General features: G+C 35.6%; 2 protein-coding genes and 2 pseudogenes across 2 annotated transcripts; 3 read left to right on the plus strand and 1 right to left on the minus strand.

Annotated features, from left to right (window-relative positions):
* The first annotated feature begins 1,650 nt into the window (after window positions 1-1,650).
* LOC116204179 lies at window positions 1,651-8,230 on the plus strand (annotated as a pseudogene).
* A 4,983-nt stretch (window positions 8,231-13,213) lies between these two features.
* LOC116206080 (secoisolariciresinol dehydrogenase-like) lies at window positions 13,214-14,540 on the plus strand. The gene is made up of 2 exons (XM_031538833.1): window positions 13,214-13,363; window positions 13,484-14,540. Exons 1-2 carry the CDS (start codon window positions 13,326-13,328, stop codon window positions 14,295-14,297), a joined length of 852 nt encoding a protein of 283 aa, XP_031394693.1. The 5' UTR covers window positions 13,214-13,325; the 3' UTR covers window positions 14,298-14,540.
* Window positions 14,541-15,571: 1,031 nt separating this feature from the next.
* On the minus strand, window positions 15,572-17,096 carry LOC116206081 (secoisolariciresinol dehydrogenase-like). Its single transcript, XM_031538834.1, has 2 exons — window positions 17,043-17,096; window positions 15,572-16,532 (listed from the first exon to the last, which is right to left on the minus strand). Exons 1-2 carry the CDS (start codon window positions 17,078-17,080, stop codon window positions 15,728-15,730), a joined length of 843 nt encoding a protein of 280 aa, XP_031394694.1. The 5' UTR covers window positions 17,081-17,096; the 3' UTR covers window positions 15,572-15,727.
* A 6,463-nt stretch (window positions 17,097-23,559) lies between these two features.
* On the plus strand, window positions 23,560-26,467 carry LOC116206082 (annotated as a pseudogene).
* The last annotated feature ends 961 nt before the right edge of the window (window positions 26,468-27,428 follow it).

Consider the following 27,428-nt stretch of genomic DNA (forward strand, 5'->3'; position numbering starts at 1 on the left):
TAATAGAATATAGCTCAATAAAGGCATTACCATAATTGCATTGCTCTATATATAATATAAAAAATATAGTTGCCGCAACAAAATATATATAGATGGCATATATAGTTGTCGCTTCAATTAAATATATATAGATTGTAATGGTTACTATATAGAGATTAAATATATTAAATATATAATTGTTATTTTTTAACAAATTCGACCTCTGTATGTATATATATATATATATAGTCCAGAATGGGTTAAAGGAGAACAATATTCTATATATAATTCCAAATCTCTTTTTTACTTTCGTCTCCAAATTGTTTTTTTTTCATGGTTGAATTTTGACTCATAGAAAGAATTTTCTTAATGCAAATTTCAAACTAATTGCTATGATATTTTGGTTGTTTTAATAATCTTTACCAAAATTTTCTTTTTCTTGATTGAACTTTGATTTGTTAAATGAACTTTATTCGAGATTGATTGTTTCGATATTGATCGTTTTGACATAATCTCTATTCGAGTTACATTATGGACGTCGTTTCTGTAACGGTAATACTATTCTGATTTATATACCGTGAATATTTCTTTATTATTTTGATTTCATAATTTAATAAAAATATTTTCTCTATTAACTTTAAGTAGTTTTATTTAGTTATTTTTATTCTTTGGTAGAATTTCAGTTTGCAGAATGAATTTTTTAAATTAATTTCTTTTTCAAACTATTTTTTTCGATACTGATTGTTTTAATAAAATATTTATTTCAGTTTTAATTAACAATATGAATAAGTTTTGATATTTCAAGATTTCTATATTAAATTTCTTCATAATCGTCTGCTCAACACGCGAGTTTTCATCTAATTTATATTATATATATATATGTGTGTATTATTATATTTAAAAAAGGACAAAGTGTTCGTTGGGGATTGTCTCCTTCGGCTTTTAGCCTTTGGACTAACATCTGAGTGGCCGCAGACCAATCTTGGGCAAAATGTAAACTAATTTTCGTCCATTTGTCGGCTCTGACCGCAAAACATATTTCGAGTGATGAGCTCGACTGATTTTTTTTTTGGGTGAACCATCAACATCATCGGCTGATATGTTTTTAAGGCGGACTACTTGATCAAAAAACTAAAAATAAGTGAGACTAACGCACAATGTATAAGCAGATATCCAAGAGAGATTAAGAGATGATACAGCGTAGTAATGCACATCACGTATAGTGATCAAAATGTTCCAAATTTGATATCCAGTAAAACTATCCGTATTACTTTATTATGTATTTATAATTTCTATTTCAATATATTAAGTTCATAGCCTCCATTGTGTGTGTATATATCCAAGAAAGGAAAGAGATGCATTATTATTTGGACGACTCGTGCAAGTTGATAGATAACTTCATGCAGTTAATTAAAAATTTATTTTTCTATTGGTCCGCACGACTAGTATCAAAAAATTCAACTCTTAAATAATATCATCTCAGATCAGTCAAATACTAATTGATAGACTATTGCGTGAGATATATATTATTTTAGCTATTAAATTACTTCTTAGCCCATCGAGTACTCTTCCCTCTATTTATACATCTATTAACATTCAACAGGCCTCGTCTGAGTTGAACATTTCAAGAGCAAGCTATCCATCACCATTAATCCAACTAAGCTCAGATCCATGAAAGGGGCTTCTGTATTAGCACCCATTGCCAGGAGGTAATTTCAATTTAATTATATTTATTTCATCAATTAATCTTTTTGGTTGAATACAGAAATTATGGGATCAGTCAAATCTTTGTTACCTTACAGGATGGAGGGCAAGGTGGCTCTGATAACCGGCGGAGCCAGCGGCATTGGAGAGAGCACTGCGAGACTGTTCGCCAGGCACGGTGCCAAGGTCGTGATCGCCGATATCCAAGACGAGCTCGGCCGCTCGGTCTGCAACGACATCAATAATAACGGTTCTGATCAAGAGCGGAGCATGTCCTATGTCCACTGGGATGTCACCAGAGAATCCGATGTAAAGGACGCGGTGGATGCTTGATGCGATTTCCGCCATGAATGACGAGACCCGACAACTAAAGGAACCCGAGATCGTTCCACGATCAGATTTGATTGACAAACCCTTGACCCGTTGTTTACAACATAAACAAGAACCTTGGTATAACTGACCTCAACCCGTTGTTTATTACAAAACAAGAATCTCGGTAGATAGGAAGACGCCACAAACGATGGTGAAAAGCCGTTTGATAAGTCGATAATGACGCCACAAACGGTGGTGGAAAGCCATTTGATAAGTCGATGATAAACGCCACAGAAACTTCCAATAAGTTCGAATTAGTTATTCAAGAACCAAAGAGAATACTCTCACAATTTTCCGAATGTTCCTTTTTTTATTAAAAATTCACTAAGATGAATATATATAGACATAAAGTAATCCTAATCTGGCCATATCTCCTCCTATAGATAAGGAAAATAAAACCTAAAATATCGATAGAGATATGACATAATCTACAAAGATATGAAATCTAAATATCCCGAGAATATCTCCATGAGATTTAAACTTTAAATAAATCTGATGATATCTTATCTTGATCATCAAATATTCTAGAAGCTTCCTCAAATACTTGCTGAATTTAGCCTTACCCGGAATCTTCTATAACTTGAATAATGTTAATGGATCTTTGTTGATTATGTGATTCATGTCCAATGGGCCTCCACAAATTTGTTTGAGCCTAAACATCTTGAATCAGGTCATTGAGTTCATCTTTAAACTTTTTTGCTCGTGCTCGCGTAATCAGTCCAATTGGAACTTAAACTGGATCTCTTAAAGTCGTGCTACGATTTGCATCATTCCCCTCCTCTTGAAAAGGATTTGCCCTCAAATCATCACTTTCATCAAAAGGAAGCAAATCAGGAACATTAAAAGTAGCACTCACATTGTACTCACCAGGTAAGTCTAGTTTGTAAGCATTGTCATTAATGCGCTTTAGGACTTGAGAAGGACCATCTCCTCTTGGAAGCAATTTGGAACGTCTTTGCGCCGAAAATCTCTCTTTTCCCATATGCAACCAAACCCAATCTCCGGGTTCAAAAATCATCTTATGACGCCTCTTGTTGGCGTGTTTTGCATATTGCTCCTTATCATAAGTTTGATAGTTTAGGACTGCCCCGCTTAGTTTTTCGCTGAAATAAGTAATTGGTCGTCCTTCCTGCTTGAGAACTACACCTATACCAACACCTGAAGCATTACATTCAATCTCAAAAGTTTTAGAAAAGTTAGGTAAAGATAATAAAGGAGCGTTGGTCAACTTCTCTTTGATTAGCTGAAACGCCTTCTCTTGTTCTTCTCCCCATCTAAATCCGGCGTTCTTCTTGATCACTTCAGTAAGTGGTGCGGCTATACTACTAAAGTCCTTCACAAACCACCTGTAAAAACTAGCAAGTCCATAAAAACTACGAACATTACTTACACTTGTGGGACTATGCCACTCTTGGATTGCACGTACCTTCTCTTCATCAACCTGTATACCTTGTGTACTAACAACAAATCCCAAAAATACAAGCTTATTGGTGCAAAAAGTACACTTCTTCATATTAGCAAATAATTCATTCCTAAGCACATTTAAAACAGATTTCAAATGTACATTATAATCATCTAAGTTTTTGCTATAAACGAGTATATCATCAAAGTAGACAACAACAAATCTACCTATAAATACACGCAAAAAATGATTCATAAGTCTCATAAAAGTGCTTGGAGTATTAGTCAAACCAAAAGGCATAACTAACAATTCATACAAACCGTATCTTGCTTTAAAGACAGTTTTCCCTTCATCTTCTTCTTTCATTCTAATCTGATGATAACCACTCTTTAAAACAATTTTAGAAAATACACAAGAACCATGCAGCTCATCAACATATCATCTAAGCGAGGAATAGGATGATGATACTTTACCGTTATATTATTGATTGCTCGGCAATCAATACACATTCTCCACATCTCATCCTTCTTAGGTACAAGTATAATCGGAACGGCGCATGGGCTCATGCTCTCCTTCACGTACCCTTTCTCCAACAACTCACTTATCTGCCGTTGAAACTCTTTTGTCTCCTCAGGATTGCTCCTATAGGCTGGTCGGTTTGGAATTGTCGCACCGGGAACAAAATCAGTTTGATGTTGAATCCCTCGAATTGGAGGTAACTCATGTGGTGTTTCCTCGGGAAAGACATTATCATACTCCTGTAAAAGAGAAACAACAGAATTAGGCAGAACGATATCAAGTTCGTTAGTGTTGAAAAATGCCTCTTTGTACAAAAATACAATAATCGGCTGATTTGAAAACATTGTTCGCTTAATTTCACTCATTTTTGCATAGAATTTTTTTTGTTTTCTCTTTGATTTTCTCTCAATGGCCTATTTTCTTTTTCTCTCTCATTTTTCTCGACCTCTCTCTGATTTTCACTCATTTTCTTCTGTTCACTCTCTTTCTTGTGATCACTCTCTTTCTTTTGATCACTCTCTTTTTGCAATCTCACTTGATCCTCATATACTTGCTGCGGTGTCAATGGTACAAGAGTGATCAATCGCTGATTAAATACAAATGAATATTTGTTCGTAAAGTCGTCATGCTTTACATGCCTATTAAATTGTCATAGACGCCCTAGCAACAAGTGTCCTGCTTGCATCAGTACTACATCACACAACATTTTATCTTCGTATTTACCAATTCGAAATGCAACTAACACCTGCTTGTTCACTATTATCTCACCACTATCATTAAACCATTGCAGCTTGTACGGCCTAAGGTGCTTCAACATGGGCAGTCCCAATTTTTCCACCGTTGTTGTGCTTGCGACATTAGTGGAACTACCACCATCAATAACCACACTACATACATTGTCTTTGATGTAGCACCTAGTGTGAAAGATGTTCTCCCGCTACACTTATTCAACTCCTTTTGTTTGTAAGCTGAATGCTCTCCTTGCCACCAATGTCAATGCATCTGGAGCTAAATATTCCTCCATGGGAATGTCCTCCAATGGGGGCATGTCATCGGTGTCGGAATCTTCAGTGTCACCATTGTCTCACATCACCATGACCCGCTTATTCATGCATTGACTTGCTATGCGTCCCCTGCCTTGACATTTAAAACACTTAATGTCACGATTCCTGGAGGTAGAAATGTCGGTTTTATCTTGAGGAACGTGGCTGATTGCATCTTGCTTTTGCTCGGTTTTCGACTTCGACGTGGATTGCTTCTCATCTTTCTTCCGCTGATTCGGTTTCCAAGTGGATGTGCTTAGACTTTAGCTTGCACATGTATTGCCTCTCCTCTCGAACTAGTTCTTAATCTTGATGGCCATGTGCACCATATCCTCAAACTCCAAATAATGTTGTAATTCCACGGCATTTTGAATTTCTCGGTTCAATCCAGCCAAAAATCTTGTCATAGTAGACTCCCGATCCTCCTCTACATTTGCTCTAATCATGGCCACTTCCATCTCCTTAAAATATTCCTCTACGCTCCGGTTACCTTGCCTAAAACTTTGTAACTTATTATACAGCTCCTGGTAGTAATAACTAAGAAGAAATCGCGTCCTCATCACCCTTTTCATTTCCTCCCACGTATATATAGGTGGCTCTCTATTTCTTCGCCTATTTATCACCAATTGATCCCACCAGACAATTGCATAATTCGAGAATTCAATTGCAGCCAATTTGACTTTCTTCAGCTCGGAATAACTATAACAATCAAATACAAACTCCACCCTTTTCTCCCATTCAAGGTATGCTTCGGGATCACTCTTTCCTTGAAACGATGGGATTATCATCTTAATACTACCAAAGTTATTGTCTTCTCGATTCCTAACTTCTCTAAACCGCCCTCCATGTCTCCTATTACTAACAACCGAATCTCGATCATTTTCTTCATCAAAACCAGCCCCATAATTCTCTTCATCTTCAACCCCCACTTCCCTCGGTTGAACTCTTTCCCTCCTACGTGCAGTAGGAGCATTTCGTGGCTGCTCCACACATTTATTCCATTAGATCTATCCGTTCATGAACCTGCTCAAACTCCAATCTCATCACACGCCTCATCTCACTCATCATGGCTTCCATAAATATTTTCGAATCAGTCAATTTCGTAGCACCTTCGGGAATACTCTTAGAACTGTTGTGAGACCTGATTGTTGCAAAATAAAGTTAGAAAGAAATGACCTCACAATTCTCTCCCTTACGTGTTTACACTCAAGAATGTGAATCACTCTACACTCGTGTTTTCACTCAAACAAACGTGGCTTTTAACCCTCTAATGTTCTCACCACTCCTGCCTTTTTCCACTCGATAATTCTCTTTCAGATCTCTTGAAACTAAACGAACAATTCTCCAAAATTTCCAGTAGCAATTCAACAAGAACTTACCAAGGAAAATTAGTGGTCGAAGGAAATTTAAGGAAGAAAGGAAACAAGAGAGAAGACAACTACTATGAAGGATTAAATAAACTAGAATGTTTTATGAAATTTTGGGATCAGAATCAAAGTAGATTACAAAGAAATGGAAATAACAACTTTAGAATGGTCTGATACAAAGAATTTGGATCAAATTGACTACAACAACTTCTTTCTTTTCTTATGTTCTTTCGTTTTGTTTTATTTTTCTTTCAGCACTTTTTTTTGCCTTTTTTTACTAATAATAATCCAGAAAGATCAAACTTGACGAAACGAAGCTCAGCAAATTGAAACGAAAACTTGATTTGGAGTTTGATGCTCTGATACCAAATTATGCGATTCCCGCCAGGAATGACGAGACCCGACAACTAAAGGAACCTAAGATCGTTTCACGATCAGATTTGATTGACGAACTCTCGACCCGTTGTTTACAACATAAACAAGAACCTTGGTATAACTGACCTCAACCCGTTGTTTATTGCGAAACAAGAACCTCGGTATATAGGAAGACGCCACAAACGGTGGTGAAAAGCCGTTTGATAAGTCGATGATGACGCCACAAACGGTGGTGGAAAGCCGTTTGATAAGTCGATGATGAATGCCACAAAAACTTCCGATAAGTTCGAATTAGTTATCCAAGAACCAAAGAGAATACTCTCATAATTTTCTGAATGTTCCTTTTTTTATTAAAATTTCACTAAGATGAATATATATAGATAAAAAGTAATCCTAATCTGGCCATATCTCCTTCTATAGATAAGGAAAATAAAACCTAAAATATCGATAGAGATATGACATAATTCATAAAGATATGAAATCTAAATATCCCGAGAATATCTCCATGAGATTTAAACTTTAAACAAATCTGATGATATCTTATCTTGATCATTAAATATTCTAAAAACTTCCTCAAATACTTGCTGAATTTAGCATTGCCTGGAATCTTCTATAACTTGAATCATGTTAATGGATCTTTGTTGATCACGTGATTCATGTCCAATGGGCCTCCGCTCGGAATCTTCTATAACTTGAATCATGTTAATGGATCTTTGTTGATCACGTGATTCATGTCCAATGGGTCTCAACGAATTTGTTTGAGCCCAAACCTCTTGAATCAGGCCGTTAAATTTATCTTTAAACTTCTTTGCTCGTGCTCGCATAATTGGTCAAATTGGAACTTGAACTAGATCCCTTGAAGTCGTGCTACGATTTGCATCAATGGTACGGTGGGGTGGCACGACAAGCTCGATGTGATATTCAATAATGCAGGAACCGAGGGCAGCCCCACTGCTAGAATCTGCGAGTTCGACTACGGGGACTTCAAGAAGACCTTTGACGTCCATGTCTATGGCGCGTTCCTAGCAGCCAAACATGTCGCCAGGGTCATGGTCCCGACGCGAATGGGGAGCATCCTGTTCACCGCGAGCCTCACTGCAGTGACCGCCAGCGACGCACCTCATACTTATGTTGCGGCGAAGCATGCTGTTGTTGGACTAGCCAGGAATCTCAGGGTCGAGCTGGGGCAGCATGGGATCAGAGTTAATAGCATATCTCCCTTCCTAGTGCCCACGGCATTGTCGAGGGAAGGGTTTGGAGGGGTGGACGACGAGATGATATAGGGAATCCTAAGCGAGTGTGCAAATCTAAAAGGGGCGGCGCTGAGGATCGACGACATAGCGAGTGCGGCTCTGTACCTCACAAGCGACGAGTCCAAGTACGTAAGCGGGGTGAACCTAGTGGTGGATGGGGGATATAGCACCACCAACGTTGCTCTTGATTTGACTTTGAAGAAGTTCTTTACTTGACCTATAATATATAATGTTTCATACTTGAAACAACTTCGCATTTCATTTTTCTTTTCTTTGGTTGAAGTATGGGGTCGAAGGCAGAATTGTGCTTTCTTTCAAGTTAGTAGTATTGATGCAACTTTAATGCTTAAATTATGACCAACTCGACTTACGTTTAGTGAAAGTTTATTTCTTATTAATCATATATATATTTTTTTTATCAAGGTGATGTTTTTTAAAAAATAATAAAATTATTGATAATAAAGATAATTTATAAAAAAAATTATAGCGCAGTGGCATACGTTCTTATTTGATAATCAAAAGGCTCTATGTTTGATATTCGATGTGATTATATGTGCCTCTTTAATAGCTATTAGAATTTATATTTCATTGTATTAGGCATGCTCGTCCGTTGTACATTAATTGGAAAAAAGAGGTAGTGCTATATTTCCAATTTGATTGTATATAAATATGAGTGTTGAATGAAAAGGGTGTGGCGCAATATGACACACTTTCATCTAGTAATTAAAAGGTTTCAGTTTCATTTTTCCTTGAGAATTACTTATACTTCTTCATTAGTTTTTAAAATATTTTATTTTATAGTGTCAGATGTATCTATAATTGTTATTAGAATATTCATTTGGAGGAAATAGACTGAAAAATCAATTACTTTAATGAAATTCCTTGATCTACCAAAATTTTAAATTTTGACTTAAAAATCATAACGTTTACCTCCGTTTCCATGATAAAGTAACCATTCCAACAGAATTTGTATCCAACAAGTTAAACCATGCTAAAATTTTATAGATGCTGGTGCACACAAATTTTGTTGGAACGGTTATTTTGGCATGGTTATTGTTTTTTGTAGTATAATATGTATAAATTCCTATATTACTTAATGTGATAACGAATATGGATATGTTTTTGATTTGCCAATAACAAATTTGTAATTGTTCTAACATTTCTTTTCTATTAAAAATTCTTTTAACAAAACAAATTATGTGATTTTTTATGTTAAAAAGTTTGTGGCACGCCATCCACGTAGACAACCATTTGCCACATCAGCGCCATTAACGGTTACATCAGCAGTTTTGACGGCCTAATTAATGGATTGATATATTAGAAAAATAGAGGTAAACATAGTGATTTTTTATACCAATATTTAAAAAATTGATAGATCGAAAAATTTCATTAAAATAATTAATATTTTAGATTATTTCTCTCATTTATTTCATTATATTAGTTCTATGATTTTTTTTTTCTTCCAGCCCCACTTGCTTGATTTATAATTTTTAAAAACTAAATATAAGGCACAAAGTGCCATTTTGTCTGACAAGGAGCAAACATGACACATGAGAAGATTTATGGGCGGCGATATCTTTCCGTCGTGCAAAGGAAAATTGCCCACTTGAAAGCTTCCCCATAGATGCCTTGAATTGGCGAGTCATAAAAAAAGAAGCATGGATTGGCTTCCTCAAAGATTTCTATGGATTGGCCTTGGACGGGATGAAAGGAAAGCAAAGAGAGAGATGGAATGTTTATAGAAAAGGAGACTATGCAATGCTATGAATACTAACAAAGAAGTGGACAGTGTATGTCATATAAAAGTTTGATTTTTGAATCAACAATTACGCTCATTTTTTTGTAGTTTGGAGATCCCAGGGTATTCCTTTTTCCGTTGTACACCTAGTTCAAAAGTCCCGACTAATTCCGCTTGAATCGAATTAGTTCTTGAACTCTTCGCGTAAATTTTTTTTCACAAGACTCGAATTTGATATTTTATTTAATGAAAATAAGTGTCCAATTAATGAGCAATCCAGGTTGGTATATTCCACCGTACTCGGGGGTGGTCAAAGGGTTTTCGTATCGTTCTTTGCAAAGATGCTAAGGGCATATATCTGGACCAATGATGAGTTTCTTTTTCTTTTTTCTCTATTTAAACTACATATAGAGGACTTTTCAAATTTATAATTGAAAGGCTATTTGTCATTTTATGATCGATGAGAAGGTAAAAATTGAGTTACTCTTCTGATATGGCATCGTTGGAGGTGTCAGTCATATTTTTATGAGAGTAAACTAATTGATGTTATATTAAATCTAACTTCAAAATTTTTTTTACATTAATTCTGACATCGATTTATTAAATGTACATCATATTACCCATTTCTGTCTATTTATCGTTAAAAACTTGACGAAACCCCTGACGAAAAGAGCGATATGATATATATTTAATAGGTTAAAATCAAAATTAATGTAAAAAAAAGTAAGAAATAATGTCACATCAATATTTACGTTCCTCATTGGACAATAGACAGACATAATGGATTATTTGATATACACTTAATCTGTCAATATCCAATTTGATATAAAAAAATTTCTTAATGTATGATTTAATCTAATATCGATAAATTGTCAGTTTACTCTTTTTATTATTGTATATAAATTATACTGTATTATTATGGAGTAATACTATTAAAATGTACTCACCAACTATGTCGGTTCAGCTAATTAATGTTCTCGTGGGCGACTTTATCGGGAGAATCTTTAGAGTTGAATTTTGTAAAAATTTCTATCAGCTTCACGTCAAGTCACCAACATTTTTGTATAATTTTCTGGGAAAAATTAACAAACACATTTATATATTTTTCCTGACCAACACAATCACATATATTGAACCACCTAAATCGATTACAGCAAATCGAACTGGACATGGTCTAGAAAATCCTCGAGATCAATAAAGGTTGCAGCATACACAAGGAAATTTTGTCGGGGGATGTCATACAGCACTCAAAGGCAAAGATTAGATTGCCCAATTCATGGAAAGGAATTTGATGGTAAGTTAAATGACAATATTCAATGGACAGGAAGGGGCTCCGGCGACATTGTTCGACAGGGAGGTTGCCAGCTGGAAGGGAGCCCCATCCCCTCTCTCTCTTCTGCTTCTCCATAGCAGAGAGAGGGGGTGGGGACACCTGCCCCCAAACCCCTACTCCAAAATAATAATAATAATAAATTAACAAAGGTTAAAAATGATGTGGTTTTTGGGTCCTATGGGGGTCCAGCGTGGCATTTAACATGCCACATGAGCAGATAACATATCAGGTCAGCATGTTCTGTCATGGATTTACTCAACACTTGGATCGAATGATCAAATTGTGTTATTGTTTCAAATGTCGAGACTATATAGAAGAGAAATCTTTTAGAGGTCGTTTAGATTTAGAGTTAAAGTTATTTTGATTTTGATTGTGGAAAATGACAAATAAGATGTGATTATAAATTTGACTTGAGAAATATGTATTTTTATTGTGTAGTGTGTTGAATTAAAGTTAAAATTAAATTTAAAATCAAATTTCTTTGAATCCAAATGGGGCCTTAGTAATCGAGTTTTAGAGAGAATACTTTCAAAGATTAAATTGTGAGTTTTGTCAAATTGATTGCGTATAAATATGACTGTTGAAAGCTCTCCAGCTGCACTTGCTTGATTATTTATTTAGAAAAAATAAAAAAGCTCAAACTACCATTTTGTCTGACAAAGAGCAGACATGACACATGGGGAGATTTGTGGCGGCTATATCTTAAACTGGGCAATTTTTTTTATATGAAAGCCTATAAATATCGTAAAATAAAATAAAATTTTTAATAATTAATAAAAAAGTATGAATAATTTTATCAAATATTAAATTTAAAATCTCTCTATTATAAGGTAATGACATACGTCATTGTACTATATTCGTTTTTTATTAATAAAAGAAGCCTTGGATTGGCTTCTATTAATAAGAGAAAGTCTTATGTGTAAAGAATATATTATGCGATAATATTATAAGTTAATAGAATTTTTTAATTCCTCTTAATTTTTAATAATATTAATAAAAAAATTATTATTAAAAAAAGATTTTAATAGAAAGCCCCATTGTGTCAGAGGAGGAAGGAAGCAAAGAGAGAGTTATTTTCATAGAAGAGGAGACTATGAAGACTCCGAAGAAGTGTGCTGATGAAGGCTCCAAAGTGGTGTACTCGATGTATTTTAGTTCAACTTCATGGTTGAGGGAATTTCAAGATGACTAGAGATTGTAAAAACAGCTACCATAGCCGTCCGATACGTGGGGCCCATGCGCCATACACGGCTGTGATGGCGGGTCACCCACACCCTGTGTCAACTCAGCCGGACTATTTGTCATCTGGCATCGGTGAGAATTTAAAAATTAAGTCACGCAATCACGAGTATGTCCTACATGGCCGCAAACACAGGGAAGAAAATTGTCACGGCATGTGATACGACATTCAAGGACAGAATATAATCTTTTTTTTTGCAATAATTTACTATTTTTTTGATTTTTTTTTTGCAATAATTTAATTTTGTAATTAATACCTATATCTTATATTATAATCTTCATATCAATTTATTATGCCACACAAGTCAGGTATAATAATAATATGGGGTGTCAACGCTCCAAAAGTTGAAAAAAAAACTTGGTGTAGAAAGTTTATCAGCAAAGCCCCTAAGTAAATTAATGACCTGCAATTACCCAAAAATAAATAATTATGATCTGCAATGCAAATTTTGCTTCAACTACGAAACATTTGATTTTATTTCCGGACTGAAATCAATATTTGTCAAGAAACGATCATTCAAAGCCAACCCTAGGGCAACGTTGGTGGTGCTGTATCCCGCGTCCACCACCAGGTTCACTCGAGACCTTGTTTAGACATAATAAATGTTCAACCACTTAACCGATCCATGTTAGTTGGGACTTGGGCGGTTTTTATTTTAATATTATGGTAAAACATCAATTACATCAGAAATATTCATACAATATTGACAATTTCTCTTCGATAAATATATTCTTTTATGTTGAGCAGAAAAAAAGCTAATACTATTCTATCAAAAGATGATATAACTCAGTAGTGCACGTGTTCGCTTGATAACCACGACGATACCTAGTTGGACTATCTTGAAATCGAAAAAAATAACCTGATATTATTCATAATTTCTCCAAATTATTTCTTATTTAAGCCGAATGAAGTCTTCCCCTTTAACTCACCATTACTTGCTCTTCAACGGGCCGGCCATCATCCTGTGATTCTGATCAGTTGACCATTTCGAGACTCTAAGATGAAAGGAGCTTCATTATCGGCACATATTGCCAAGAGGTAATTTATTAATTATAATTGATCTAATTTAACTTTTTAGTGAATCCGACATAGAATCATCATTCGATCAAAAAGTACTCTTTCGACCTTTTAATTAAGAGATCCTGAGTCGGAGTACAGGTTGGAGGGTAAGGTGGCTCTGATAACCGGCGGAGCCAGCGGCATCGGGGAGAGCACTGCGAGGCTGTTCGCCAGGCATGGTGCCAAGGTTGTGATCGCCGATATCCAGGATGAGCTCGGCTGCTCGGTCCGTGACAACATTAATAATGAGGCCGGCAACCTGGCCGTTTCCTACGTCCACTGCGATGTCACTAGTGAAACCGATGTCAGCAACGCGGTCGATGCTGCTGTGGGGTGGCGCGGCAAGCTCGACATAATGTTCAGCAATGCGGGCACAGGGGGCAACATCCACACGGCATCCGGAATCTCTGGGTTTAACTACGAGGAGTTCAAGAAGACCTTTGACGTCCACGTCTACGGTGCAATCCTGGCAGCAAAACATGCGGCGAGGGTCATGGTCCCGGAGCAGACGGGAAGCATCCTGTTCACCGCTAGCCTTGCAGCAGTGTCCGCCAACGGCGGACTTCATACTTATACTGCCGCAAAGCATGCTGTCGTTGGACTGGCCAAAAATCTAGGGGTCGAGCTGGGGGAGCACGGGATCAGAGTGAACAGCATATCCCCTTTTCTCGTGCCAACGGCGATGTCGAGGGAAGGGCTTGGCGGCGTGGATGACGAGACCATAGTGCGACTTGTCAGCAAGGGCGCAAATCTGAAAGGGGCCGTGCTGAGGGCTGAGGACATAGCGAATGCAGCTCTGTACCTCGCGAGCGACGAGTCCAAGTACGTGAGCGGGGTGAACCTAGTGGTGGACGGGGGTTACAGCACCACCAACGTTGCCCTAGGATTGGCTTTGAAGAAGTTCGTTTCTTGACCAGTTTTGGTTTCATTTCGGGAGTAAAACGTTTCGTACTTAGCAAAGTTTGCATTTTTCACCATCATTACTTGGTTCAAGCAGTTCGGCGATTATTCCACTTAAGCAAAGTTTCGGATTTGAGTCCTTGTAAATGTAGAAAATCTATGCTGGGAGAGTTTTATCCATTAATGTGCCGACTCGACTCGACTGAATTAGTCGGGGCCCAATTAAGTTTTCGAATATCCGGATTCACATCGAAAAGTTTGCATTTTTCTTTTTCCTATTCTTTTAGTAGAAATCCAGGGTCGAAGCCCGAATTTCATGTTTATTTAAGTTTGTAGTGTCTATGCAATTTTAATTAATGCCTGAGTTATGATCTCCCGACTTTTGCGGCCGTGATTGACCAATCGATCTTCGCATGAAGATACATTTTGTAGCTTATTCGCATGAAGTAACTTTTCATGATCGAGGTAAATATTATAATCAACTATATATTCATACACAATATTAAACAAGATACATATACAATTCAACACTCTTTTTTTTTTTTCCGAATGACATCTCTTTCATTCATTAACAATTCGAAACAGATAAAAGTGCTTTCAATTGATGAGATATTTAAATCCATGAAGTTCAATCGAACGAATCGAATCCGGCAAACCTTTTTTTGTTTTTTCCTTTTTGTTTCAGCTCAAAGACGAGTGCCGTCGCAATAAGCCGAATTTTCAATCTCACATGTGACACTTGAATAAAGTCTTGTATGTAACAATTATATATAACGGAGTTCTTATGGTAAAATCACAATCCTCTTGGACATTCTAATTTATCTTGAATTTTAGAAATATCACAAAAATAAACAAATTTTATATGTCTTGTGATTTTGCCAACGCGAATCTCATTATATATAACTATTACACACAAAAATTTCCCAAACTAAAGTGCAGTGAATGGCAATCAAGTGGTGTAAATATGGAAAAATGTATAATGGTTCGCATTTTCTTCATCTTTGACTATTGATGGTAGTTGGAATCATCAATTATTTGGAAGTAAAGGCCAGCCCCTCACATAAGAAGAGTTCACTGCACGTGCCTCGACTATATATTAATGAGATAAACTTCCCTATGGAGGATCCTTAGAAGGGAGTGTTTATGAATGAAGCCAATTAAGGTGCCACGTCGCAAATTGTCGAGTGATTCGACAATCGGTATCAAAATAATAACAAACTCATCGAGCCGGGTCGGCCCATAAGAGGAAAAGTTCTCTCGACGTGAACTTTCTGCATTCAAAAGAACTTGAACTTGAAACATTATTTAAGCAGAACAAGTACTGAATCACGTGAACCAATTCATATTGGTTACCATAATAGGTGTTTTTATTAGTTACATTAGTTAACAACGTAGGAACGAAGTGCCATCTCCAACCTTAGGTAACAATATTATAAGAAGTGATCATGGAAAGAATTTCTTCATGGTCAGTCCAAGGGAGACATTGGTGGTGCTGTAGCCCCCATCGATCACCAAGTTCATCCCGCTCACGTACGTGGACTCATCGCTTGCGAGGTATAGAGCCGCCTCCGCTACGTCTTTGGCCTTCAGCACGACTCCTTTCAGATTGGCCGCTGTCGAGACTATTTCCTCGACCTTTTCAGCCTCCATGCGGCCGAATCCTTTCCTTAACATTGGCGTGGCTACACCGAAAGGAGATATGCAGTTAACTCTGATCCCATATTGGCCCAGCTCAACCCCTAGATTCTTTGTCAGCCCGACAACAGCGTGCTTCGATGCCAAGTATGTGTGAGAAACATCACCATAGGTCACGGAAGCAATACTCGACGTGAACAGGATGCTCCCTCTTCTGGCCGGGGTCATGACCCTAGCAGCATGTTTAGCGGCCAGGAACGCGCCATACACGTTGACATCGAAAACTCTCCTGAAGTTCTCGTAGTTGATGGTCAAGATTCTGGGATCAAAATTGCCTCCAGTCCCTGCATTGCTGAACATCACATCGAGCTTACCATGATTCTTCACCGCACTATCCACTGCATTCTGAACATCTGCCTCACTCGCGACGTCGCAGTGGACGTAAGAAACAGTCCGGTTCTGATTGGATCCGATATCCCTGCACAAAGACTGGCTGAGCTCATCTTGAACATCAGCAATCACGACTTTGGCGCCTTGTTTGGCAAACAGGCTCGCCGTGCTCGCACCGATGCCACTGGCTCCACCGGTTATCAGAGCCATTTTACCGAGTAACCTGCACGCACGCATGGGTTGATAGAGGTAGAATAATAAGTTATCTTTCCACCTGGGAAAAAAAAAGGCTAACTACAGTTTTCACAGATTTTTATAAAAATGAGAATATTAATTCAATCCAACCTAACAATTAAGCAGATAATTTAAACCTACATGAAAATCGAAATAATCCATCTCTATCTTCCACAACTATTCTGAACTCACTCTACCATAAAAACTCTCACTCCGAAATTATAAGAAAGAGAGAGACATGATTCTGCTTCTATTTGGCCATCTGCTGAAATGTACCTCATCTCTGCATTGTTTAATTAACCTTTTTATATGTATCTTCTTTTTATTTATCAACATTCCGGGCTTGCCTTGAACTAAGAGAGTTCGAAATGGCTACATAGAGGAAAATATGGAAACAAAAGTATTTGGCAAGAGGGGTGAAAAAAGAAGATCTCGCATATTAATATTTGGATTTATAATTAATTTCGTGAGTTTCATATACAACTAGTATTAATTGTACCTCTTGGCAATGGGTGATAGTGAAGAGGCTCTTTCCATCTTCTGTTAACTGATGACTAATTAGGGCTTTTCAGGTCATAGAGATCTAGATGCTTGCTTGTATTTATAAGAACAATGGTGGAAAGAGGAGGGGAGAAATTTCCATACATCCGGCAAAAATTAAAAGATGCGGCAAAAGATTAGGACTTGGATATATTTTATTCAAGAGAGACGGTTGTGTTTGTTTATAACTTAATGAAATTAAGTACTTAGAAGTTAATTACATGGGAAAATGAATTGGAAAGAAAGAGAAAAATGAAATATAATTGTCACATCTACTTAATCATTCAGTCAAAAATTGTTTAATGAGTAAGCAAAATATGTTGACTTAATAAAATAAGTCATTTTTTATTTATTAGTACTCTTTTCTCCTCATAAAATATTTTCTCATTTTTATCATCCCTCTTTTCTTCCTATACATTTCTATTTTTAACTAATTTAAATTTTTAAACACTTAATTTATCAAACACTAGTTTAATATGCTATCGTAAAAAGACTATTTTTCATCTATAATGCAGCATATATTGTGGGCCAACTAGTGATTTTAGACTAAAATAATGATAGAAAATTTTTCATCGAAAAAATATAATAAAAGAAAATTAGATTTTTCAGTTTCGCACGAAAAGAAAATAATTTTCTTTTGTAGTGTTTACTTCATCAATTTTAAATTTTGTAATTGATACCCACATCATATATGATCTTTTTTATTTTTTGGTGAATATCAGCTCTATATATATATAATTGAATACAGTGATGTAATTGTAAATATATACTATTAAATTAAAATTAATAGATACATATAAATTATTTAATGCTTAATAATTTTAATATGCAAACACATTAATTCAATCCAACCTAACAATTAAGTACATAATTTGAACCTGCATGAACATTGAAGTAATCCATCTCTATCTTCCACAACTAATCTGAGCCCACTCTATAGAAAAAAAAAATCGCACCGCGAAATTAATGAGAGAGAGAGAGAGAGAGATGATTTTGCTTCTACTTGACCATCTGCTAAAATATACCTCGTCTCTACATTGTTTAGTTAACTTTATTATATGTATATATCTTATTATCTATCAACAATCCGGGCTTACCCCGAACTATAGATATATCAGACGAGCTGTGTAGACAAAATTATGGAAACAAGAGTATCTGACAAGAGGGGGAAAAGAAAAATATCTCAGATATTATAATTTCTTATGAAGTTTCATACACAATAAGCAAGTTACATATTTTATCTCTTGCCAATGGGTGATAGTGAAGAAGCTCCTCTCTACTAGCTGATGATTAATTAGGGCTTTCAGATCAGAGAGACGTAAATGCTTGCTCATATATGTAAGAACATCAATGATGGAAAAAAGATGTGGCATAAGAGTTGGACTTGGTATTATTTTATTCAAGAGACCTGATATTATTGTAAAGAAACAATTTCCCACCTATAAGCAGCATATATTGTGGGTCAACTAGTGATAATAGAAAAAAATAATAATAGAAAATTAGGTTTTTTAGTTTCGTACGAAAAGAAAATAATCTTTTTTTTATTGCAGTGTTTTTTATTAATTTATTTTTAATACCCATATCTTATATTTTAATCTTCATATTAATTAATTATGCCACAGAAGTTAGTTATAATAATATGTGGTATCAACGCTCCAAAAGTTGAAAAAACTTGGTCTAGAAAGTTCATCATTTAAGCCCCTAAGTAAACTAATGAGCAGCAATTACATTGTAAAATTAGCTGAGCAAATACTAATTACACGTCAAGTCTCACCATAAAATCTTGTGTGTAACGGTTATATGTAATGTAGTTAACATGACAAAATTACAAGACATGTAGAAATTTCTATTTTTGTGATATTGCTAAAAATCAAGAGAGATTAGAATACTCTAAAGGATTGTGACTATAGCTGTGTCCCTTGATGTTTTTCATTTTGATATCAGGAACATGAGGTTCTTCTACAAACGCCATATACATATATATGTCCGACTTTTATTTTGAAAAATCCCTGTTGTTGTACAATATTTTAGTAAATTCTATTATAAACAAATTGATATGATCACAATGTGGCATGCAGTATTTTGTAGTTGAAGTTAGTGCATGGATAACCTGAGCTAAAGACATTATATAATATATATATATATATATGCATTTTATTTTTTTAATGTGTATCCTGATATCCGAAAACTCAACAAGTCCCAACTAATTCAGTTTGAACCAAGTTGGCCCACTAAGAGGGTATACCTCTTATAGTATGAATTTTCTACATTCATGAGACTCAAATCCGAGAACTTTCTTATTGAGAAGATGCACTTAATCGCTTGAACCAATTCATATTAGTATATGCGTTTCATTTTGATTGGTAATGTTTACATAATAAACACCGTCATTATTAGACTATATGAGAACCAATGCACAATTAAAACAATGTAAAATTAATAAAATGTTGAAAAAAAAAAGTCATAGCACAGTAGAATGTACTTTCGAATTTCCAGGTTCAATTTTTGGACAGTATTATATTACATGTGCATCTTTTTTTATTTTGCATTTTATTATACTAAATCAATGAATCTTTCTTGTAAATAATAATAAAAATCTTCATGATATCTTTGTTGGTCAAAAGAAAGTTTTATATATCAAGCGTCGAGACTATTAAAAATATTTGATCAAATATCATATATCAAATATGCACAGCTTCTAATTTGGGTTGCAAATTGAAATATATATAGTAGCAATTAATCAATAATTTTCTCTGGCTTTATTGACTTTCCAAGAGATAAAAGTATCTTCTTTAGATGCGTATCATTATTTCACAGAACCCAACGTATGATTGGATAATCTCTCTTTCTCTCTCTCTCTCTATATATATATATATGTATATATGTAAAGTTGGAACCCAAATAATAAATATGATTAAAAGAGTAATTTTCTATATTGTGTAAGGTCATAAAGGTCAATTTATGAACTTTTTTAAACAATAAATGTTCTCATTAATAAAATAAAATTATTAAAATAGATTATGTAAAATATTGATGAGATGATTCAAAATAACCTATATATCTTAATAGTGTCATATTATAATATAGCAACTTATTATAATATAAAAATTAAAAAAAGAATGTCATAAAATTTTGTATTAAAAAAAGGGCAAATTTGTGCAAGTATATAATATAACACGATTAGTTAGATATACTATGTACGATCATTGAGACTTAAGTTGAAAATATTTATCGAACCATTGAAAATTAGTCTAGTTTTATTAATTTATTATTATATGAAACTTAAAATTAATATTGAAATTATTTTATTGTGTTTAGAAGTTAATATGTATTTCAAAGTTTAGATTAATTGTTGTAAGAAATGATATATATGTGTATATTAAAATGAACACACATATATACATATACTAAATGCAAATGATATAAACACAACAAAGAAATTAACTGGAAATATATAATGTTTATAAAAAAAAATATTATGCAGCTATGTATTATGACATAGTACTATGAACTTAAGGTCATAAATATAATAAAAATACAACTTAAAACTAAGGATTTCTTGAACAATGTTTAACAAAAAGAGGAAACAAACTTTATTCTAATTACAAAATTTAATATATGCAACATATTTATATTAACAATTTTTATTTAAAAATATGACACATAATTATTGAAATAATTAGTTTCAAATTATTATTACAATAATTAACTTACTCTAAATTATAACAAAAAAATTATTGAAGGTTATTATTTGAAAAGTAAAATTAATATTATTTTTATTAGAAAATTGGTGTTTGAAAATGTAAATAATTACAATAATAACACATATAGAGGTACATGAAAACAAATCCGTGCAACGCACGAGATAAAAAAGTTGATTATTAAATATAAAAGAGTGTCTTGAAGTAATTGTTGTCATTTTCCTTGTGAGATATAAAATGGCCTTTCTTGTCGTTTTCCTAGCGTGATATCAAATGGCTTCTTACCACTTTTTTGATGGGATATAAAAAATAAATTTGTCTTTGGTTGCTTGACCCAACGGCGATATAAAACGGGAAATCAATTATTTGCAAAGATGGCACTGGATCAGGATCACACTATGAAGATGAAACGTTCAAGATGCGGATTCCACGGTTCTACATGCTCATCTTGGGGGAGTATTGGAGATAATATCTTGGCATAGGAATTAAAATCATCTAAATAAGATCGTATCAATCAATTAGAGAGTTGATATTTAATGATTTTCAGAGATATATTTCGAATATTATGCTTATATTTTGAGATAATTTGTTTCTTACTTAGTTATAAAACTCATTCTATGTGGACTCGGATTAATTTAATGGATTATTTTAATGAACACTAAAAATTTAAAAATGAGCAATTCAATGTCCAAAAAGCATGGCATTTTTTCATTATATTAATCTATACGGAAGGAATTAATTCTGTGTAAAAAGTCCATGTGGAAAGCTCTCGTTAAACAAACGAAAAACCTCTCATAGCATGATGTTTAGGAGTCTACTTTAATTACATATATATATATATATATATATATATATAGATTCAGCGTTCAATGTTGCATCAAAAAGCTTAATCATCATGTCAATTAAAACGACCCTAAATATTTACATAAATAACGATAATAATTTCTTATGCAGAATAAGCAGTGTTATTAAAATCGGACCGGACCGACCGATCGGACCAGTTCGATCTAGAACCGAATCGGTGAGCCCATTAAACATGACAGTTTGTTTACTGAACCCAACGAATTCATATGAGCTGGCCGGTTCTATAGGTTTCCTTTTTATTGAAAAATTAAATTATAAAGACTTGAATCAAGGACCTCAACCTCTCCAAGATCCACATGCCTATATGGATATATAGATTCAGCGTTCGATATTGCATCGAAAAGCTTAATCATCATGTCAATTAAAACGACCCTAAATATTTACATAAATAACGATAATAATTTCTTATACAGAATAAGCAGTGTTATTAAAATCGGACCGGACCGACCGATCGGACCAGTTCGATTAGGAACCGGATCAGTGAGCCCATTAAACAGGATAGTTTTTTGGCTGAACCCAACGAATTCATATGAACCGGCCGGTTCTATATCATCGAAAAGCTTAATCATCATGTCAATTAAAACGACACTAAATATTTACATAAATAACGATAATAATTTCTTATGCAGAATAAGCAGTGTTATTAAAATCGGACCGGACCGACCGATCGGACCAGTTCGATGAGGAACTGGATCGGTGAGCCCATTAAACATGATAGTTTTTTGGCTGAACCCAACGAATTCATATGAATCGGTCGGTTCTATAGGTTTCCTTTTATTGAAAAATTAAATTATAAAGACTTGAATCAAGGACCTCAACCTCTCCAAGATCCACATGCCTATATATATAGGCATATATATATGGATAGATAGATTCAGCGTTCGATGTTGCATCGAAAAGCTTAATCATCATGTCAATTAAAACGACCCTAAATATTTACATAAATAACGATAATAATTTCTTATGCAGAATAAGCAGTGTTATTAAAATCGGACCGGACCGACCGATCGGACTAGTTTGATTTGGAACCGGACCAGGGAGCCCATTAAACAAGATAGTTTTTTGGCTGAACCCAACGAATTCATATGAACCGGCCGATTCTATATCATCGAAAAGCTTAATCATCATGTCAATTAAAATGACACTAAATATTTACATAAATAACGATAATAATTTCTTATGCAGAATAAGTAGTGTTATTAAAATCGGACCGGACTGACTGATCAGACCCGTTCGATCAAGAACCGAATCGGTGAGCCCATTAAACATGATAGTTTTTTGGCTGAGCCCAACGAATTCATATGAATCGGCCGGTTCTATAGATTTCCTTTTATTGAAAAATTAAATTATAAAGACTTGAACCAATGACCTCAACCTCTCCAAGATCCACATACCTAGCCTCTTAGCCATTTAGGCAATGGCCATATTTGTTTTTTTTTTATCATTCTTTATCTCTTTAAGTATAACAAAGGAATAAACAACTTCAATAAAAAAAAACTTTCTTTCATTCATTATTTCAATTATTTGAATCACTGTGTATATATTTAATACACCATAGTCTTTCTTAATTTTATATGCATTATTTATTATTTAATTAGACATGCGGTCCGACCCATCGAATCCCTGATTGGACCCATAAACCCATGAATCCATACATCGATCGGTTCAGCGTCCGATTCGGTTTTAATAACACAGATAATAAGGGATTTTATAGCCGTAGGAATATTTCTAATGAATTACAATCGATGCTGGTTTTCTTTTTCAACGGAGGTTTATAAACGAGGGACCAAACTGGATGGAATTCCATAGTTAGGAGACTGTTTCGACAACATCCAAGTATAGAGTCAAAATTAAGATATTAACAAAGTTAAGTGACCATTTCTGGCATTTGTATTTTTCCGGCGTCGGATACAAAAAGTTAGTCCGTCCGTCCGTCCGAATCGTCGCGGTTCGATTCCTCATTGGCTTCTGATTCACTTCACTTCACTTCTTCCGCTTCATCGGCGAATTTCGAAACCATAATCGGAAGAAGAATATGATGAGCAGGTGCTCGATCGTTCGGTCGCCCAATGAGATTCAGCTGTTCCACAGCTTAAACGGGATCCCGCGTCTCGCCGAAACCCGTCGCTTCAAGGTACCGGTTTCGATAACCTTTAGCTTGTACTATCACCTTGTCTAGAAGAAATGATAATGTCGACGATGTTCACTGCTTTGCGATTTTTGAGCGAGGAAACGTTTGCTGGATGCGGCTCAGAGATTTTATATATAAGCTTTTGACGCTAGCAGAGTGACAATGGATATGATATATGACGTTCAAATTGTATGAATTCGCTTGGTTCGTAATATTCGAGAACTCCTACTGCCTCACTGTGCCGAAGCTCATATTAGTTGAGACAACCGAATATGTTTTCTGGTAGAAAGCCGTTCCTATGGTCAAATTTGTTGCTTGTAAAATTAATGAATGACTGTGTTTTTTGCAGCACGTGCGTGTTAATTTGGTTACTGTTCTGATCAAAGTGTTACTGCGTAGGCGTGGTTCCTGGAGCAATTCGGAGTTCTCCATGATGGGAAGCAGCCCTATCCTGGTGCAATTACCACATGTATGTATCATTGTTTTCGGTTGTAGAAGTTTGACCGACTGTTTATGTGGATTGGGTGGCCACTGAGATGGGTAATGTTGGCACTTCTTGTTGTTGTCAAGCTTCTTTGTTTGGATGACAGTAGAAAAGTTGGCGGTAAGTGGTGCACAGATGGTTATAATAAGTAATTTGCATCTGTAACGATGGAGAAGATGAAGAATCTTGGGTTTGATCCTTCTTTGTTCGTTGGAGCCATCACTAGTGGAGAACTTACACATCAGTACCAGCAGAGGTTGGATTTGCTTATCTATTTCTCCTTCAACTAGCATGTGTAATGATTTCGCAGCTTCAATTTTGATGTTTGACATTCCTAAATACACATCTGCGCCTTCATTTCCTCCATGATTATCGCCTCTAAGAGTTGCTGCTAATGTGAATATTTTTCAAACAGGAGAGATGATGCTTGGTTTGCAGCTCTGGGAAGATCTTGCATTCACATGACTTGGAGTGACCGTGGTGCTATATCTCTCGAGGTTTGTGCAAGCCCAGTTGGTTAAATGTGTAAACCCACTACTTCCATGATAACGTACTCTGTGGGAGTGTGAGAAGCATGTTGGGCTTGTCTTAGGGCTTAGGCTTGCGAGTTGTCGAGAATGTTGAAGAAGCTGAGTTCATTTTGGCCCATGGCACATCCTATGAAACTTGGGGATCTTGAGAAAATAAAATATTGGAGATCTGTGCAACTAAAAGAATTCCTATGGTAGTTGCAAATCCTGATTTTGTCACTGTTGAGGCAAGAGCTTTGCGTGTCATGCCAGGTAACTTTGATGCTGAAGTTCTCTGCATTTTCTTTGGGTTGGAACAAAAAAGATTTGTTTGTCAGTGCCAACTGTTTGAACTACAATTCTAACTTCTAAAGTTTAATCTTAAGAGATAGCCCTGCACATTTCATATTGAGGAAAATTTTCTTCGACAGTCACCGCTAGTTCTTTCAGAAATTTCTTGATGTGGTCCCTGTTTCATATAGAAATTTAGAACTGTATGCGACTGTTGAGTTTTTGAGTTGATAAACCTCACGGGTCAATGGGGTGGTTTATGTATCAGACTGAAATATAAAGAGTTGTATCTGGTATAGTTTCCTTGTCTCCATTTAACATGTCGGGCCAGCCACATGGACTCTGTGGAGAGACCAAAGTTACCTTGCAAAAGGGGATTAGCTTCATAAGGAGTCTCTCTATTAACAAAGACCAATCTTTGTGAATTGATGAACAATTTCTTTGTGATATAATTAGTCTTTAGCCTCTATATATGTCAGTTATGATCAGTGTGATGCTCACCTATCAGGTACATTGGCCGCCAAATACGAGAAGCTGGGTGGGGAAGTGAAATTGATGGGGAGACCTGGAAAGGTGAGGTTATTTCTATTGTTGATGTGTTCAGTAATCGCCATTAGGCCTCCTCTTTCCAATTTGATTTACCTGCTCTTTTTTACAGTTGCATCTACCTCCTTGTTTCTAAGCATGTTGCTCTAGGGCTGATACATTCGTAAAGGAGGTTGAGATTATTTCTACGTCACAGGTCACATTAACTAAGAGTTTCATAGCCTATTGAAATCTTACATTGTTCTTTGGCTAGAAAAGTATGCTAGATGATATGAGTTTGATCGTAAGAGATTACTAGAGTTCAACTACATTTTTCTTGTAATATTTAGGGCCACGCATTATTTCTGTTAGGACGGAGTAAGGCATGGAATTTTGTGATCCTGCTCATTTCAAGGAAGACTATGATTAATCTTCTGAAATGCTTGCAATTTATTGAACTACTTTTATCAGATAATATATGAAGAAGCTATGAAGATGGCTGGTCTAGATGCTACAGATGCGGTTGCATTGGGCGATTCCCTCCACCATGATATTAAAGGTGCCAACGCGGCAGGAATCGAGTCGGCTTTCATCTCTTGTGGAATTCACGCGGCTGAGCTGGGACTGAACAGCTTTGGAGAAGTTGCAGATGTATCTCGTGTGCAAGGGCTGGCGTCCAAATTCGATGCTCGCCCATCTTTTGTATTGCCTGCATTTATATGGTAGAAATTTTGCGATCGAATAAGTATGATGTGTGATTCTTTGGTTGAAAAGGTTTATTCTCATTGCTCGGAGTGTATTGTATTATTATCAGGTAAACTACATTTGAGTTTCTCTAGTGCAATTATCTTGGACCAAGGTTGATCTTGGCCAGAACTATGGGCGCTTGATTGAAGGCATCGATTTTGGCTGGAAAAGTAAGAATCTATTCGGCGACATACTCAAGTGCCCTACTCATGAAACATGGGATCGTTCGAGTAAAGAATACAATCAACGACAATGCGCTCTTTACCTGAGTACTCAGCTAATCATCCTGAAATATATTCAAAGGAAAGACATCGAAACATACATTATCTTTAGGAGCTCTCACTGAACTGTGAAAGGAGCTACAACGTAATAAAAACGCGGATCACCGATTTGCTCAATCTACTTCTCTGAGAGGATGATCTTCTTATGAGAGAATGAGTGTGTTAAGGACAGGAAACGGAACTACTTCTTCGCACTCTCAAAGAATGGGGAGAGCCGTACGGGTCCATCGCCCCCTTCCTCGTCGCTGCTGCTGCTGCTGCTGCTGCTACTATGCTTTCTTCTCCTGTGCTTATTGTCCTTTTTTCTTCTAGACTTTGACTGTGACCTCTTCCTTTCCCTCTCATCTTCATCCGAACTCGTATAATCAGAGGGTGAACTGGAGGAGCTAGATTCTGACGAGTCCCTACTAGATCTCTGCAAGTACATGTGGAGATTCAGTAAATAGATAGGATCTACACTTTGGACAAAATAACTTTCTCCTCAAATGTGCGTTTTCTCGGATCGATTTACACAGCTATACAGAAGTGTTTGGGTAAAATATAATGAAAAATATTCGACATGTCAATTTGTAAACATGCAACTAAATAAAAGGCCAAACCACATTTACAAGCAGAAGAAACGAGAATTCGAAAAGTAAATTCTTTGAAAATACAAGTACCTTTCTTTTACTACTGCGTTTTCTTTGAATCTCTTTCTCTCCGATCTGCAAAACAAATGCAACGGCTAACAGCAAATATATCTCGAGATGGTCACTGCGTACTTCTTTTTTGTGCTTTGATTTATTGTCCACGTATAACCACATACAGAACAC

This window comes from Punica granatum, chromosome 4, assembly GCF_007655135.1.
Source record: "Punica granatum isolate Tunisia-2019 chromosome 4, ASM765513v2, whole genome shotgun sequence".
Lineage (NCBI taxonomy): Eukaryota > Viridiplantae > Streptophyta > Magnoliopsida > Myrtales > Lythraceae > Punica > Punica granatum.

Coding starts and splice junctions, on each gene's coding strand:
- LOC116206080 (XM_031538833.1), top strand. CDS start 13,326: ATGAAAGGAGCTTCATTATCGGCACATATTGCCAAGAG. Junction 13,364..13,483: donor TCGGCACATATTGCCAAGAG/GTAATTTATTAA, acceptor GTCGGAGTACAG/GTTGGAGGGTAAGGTGGCTC.
- LOC116206081 (XM_031538834.1), bottom strand. CDS start 17,080: ATGGAAAGAGCCTCTTCACTATCACCCATTGCCAAGAG. Junction 16,533..17,042: donor CTATCACCCATTGCCAAGAG/GTACAATTAATA, acceptor GCGTGCGTGCAG/GTTACTCGGTAAAATGGCTC.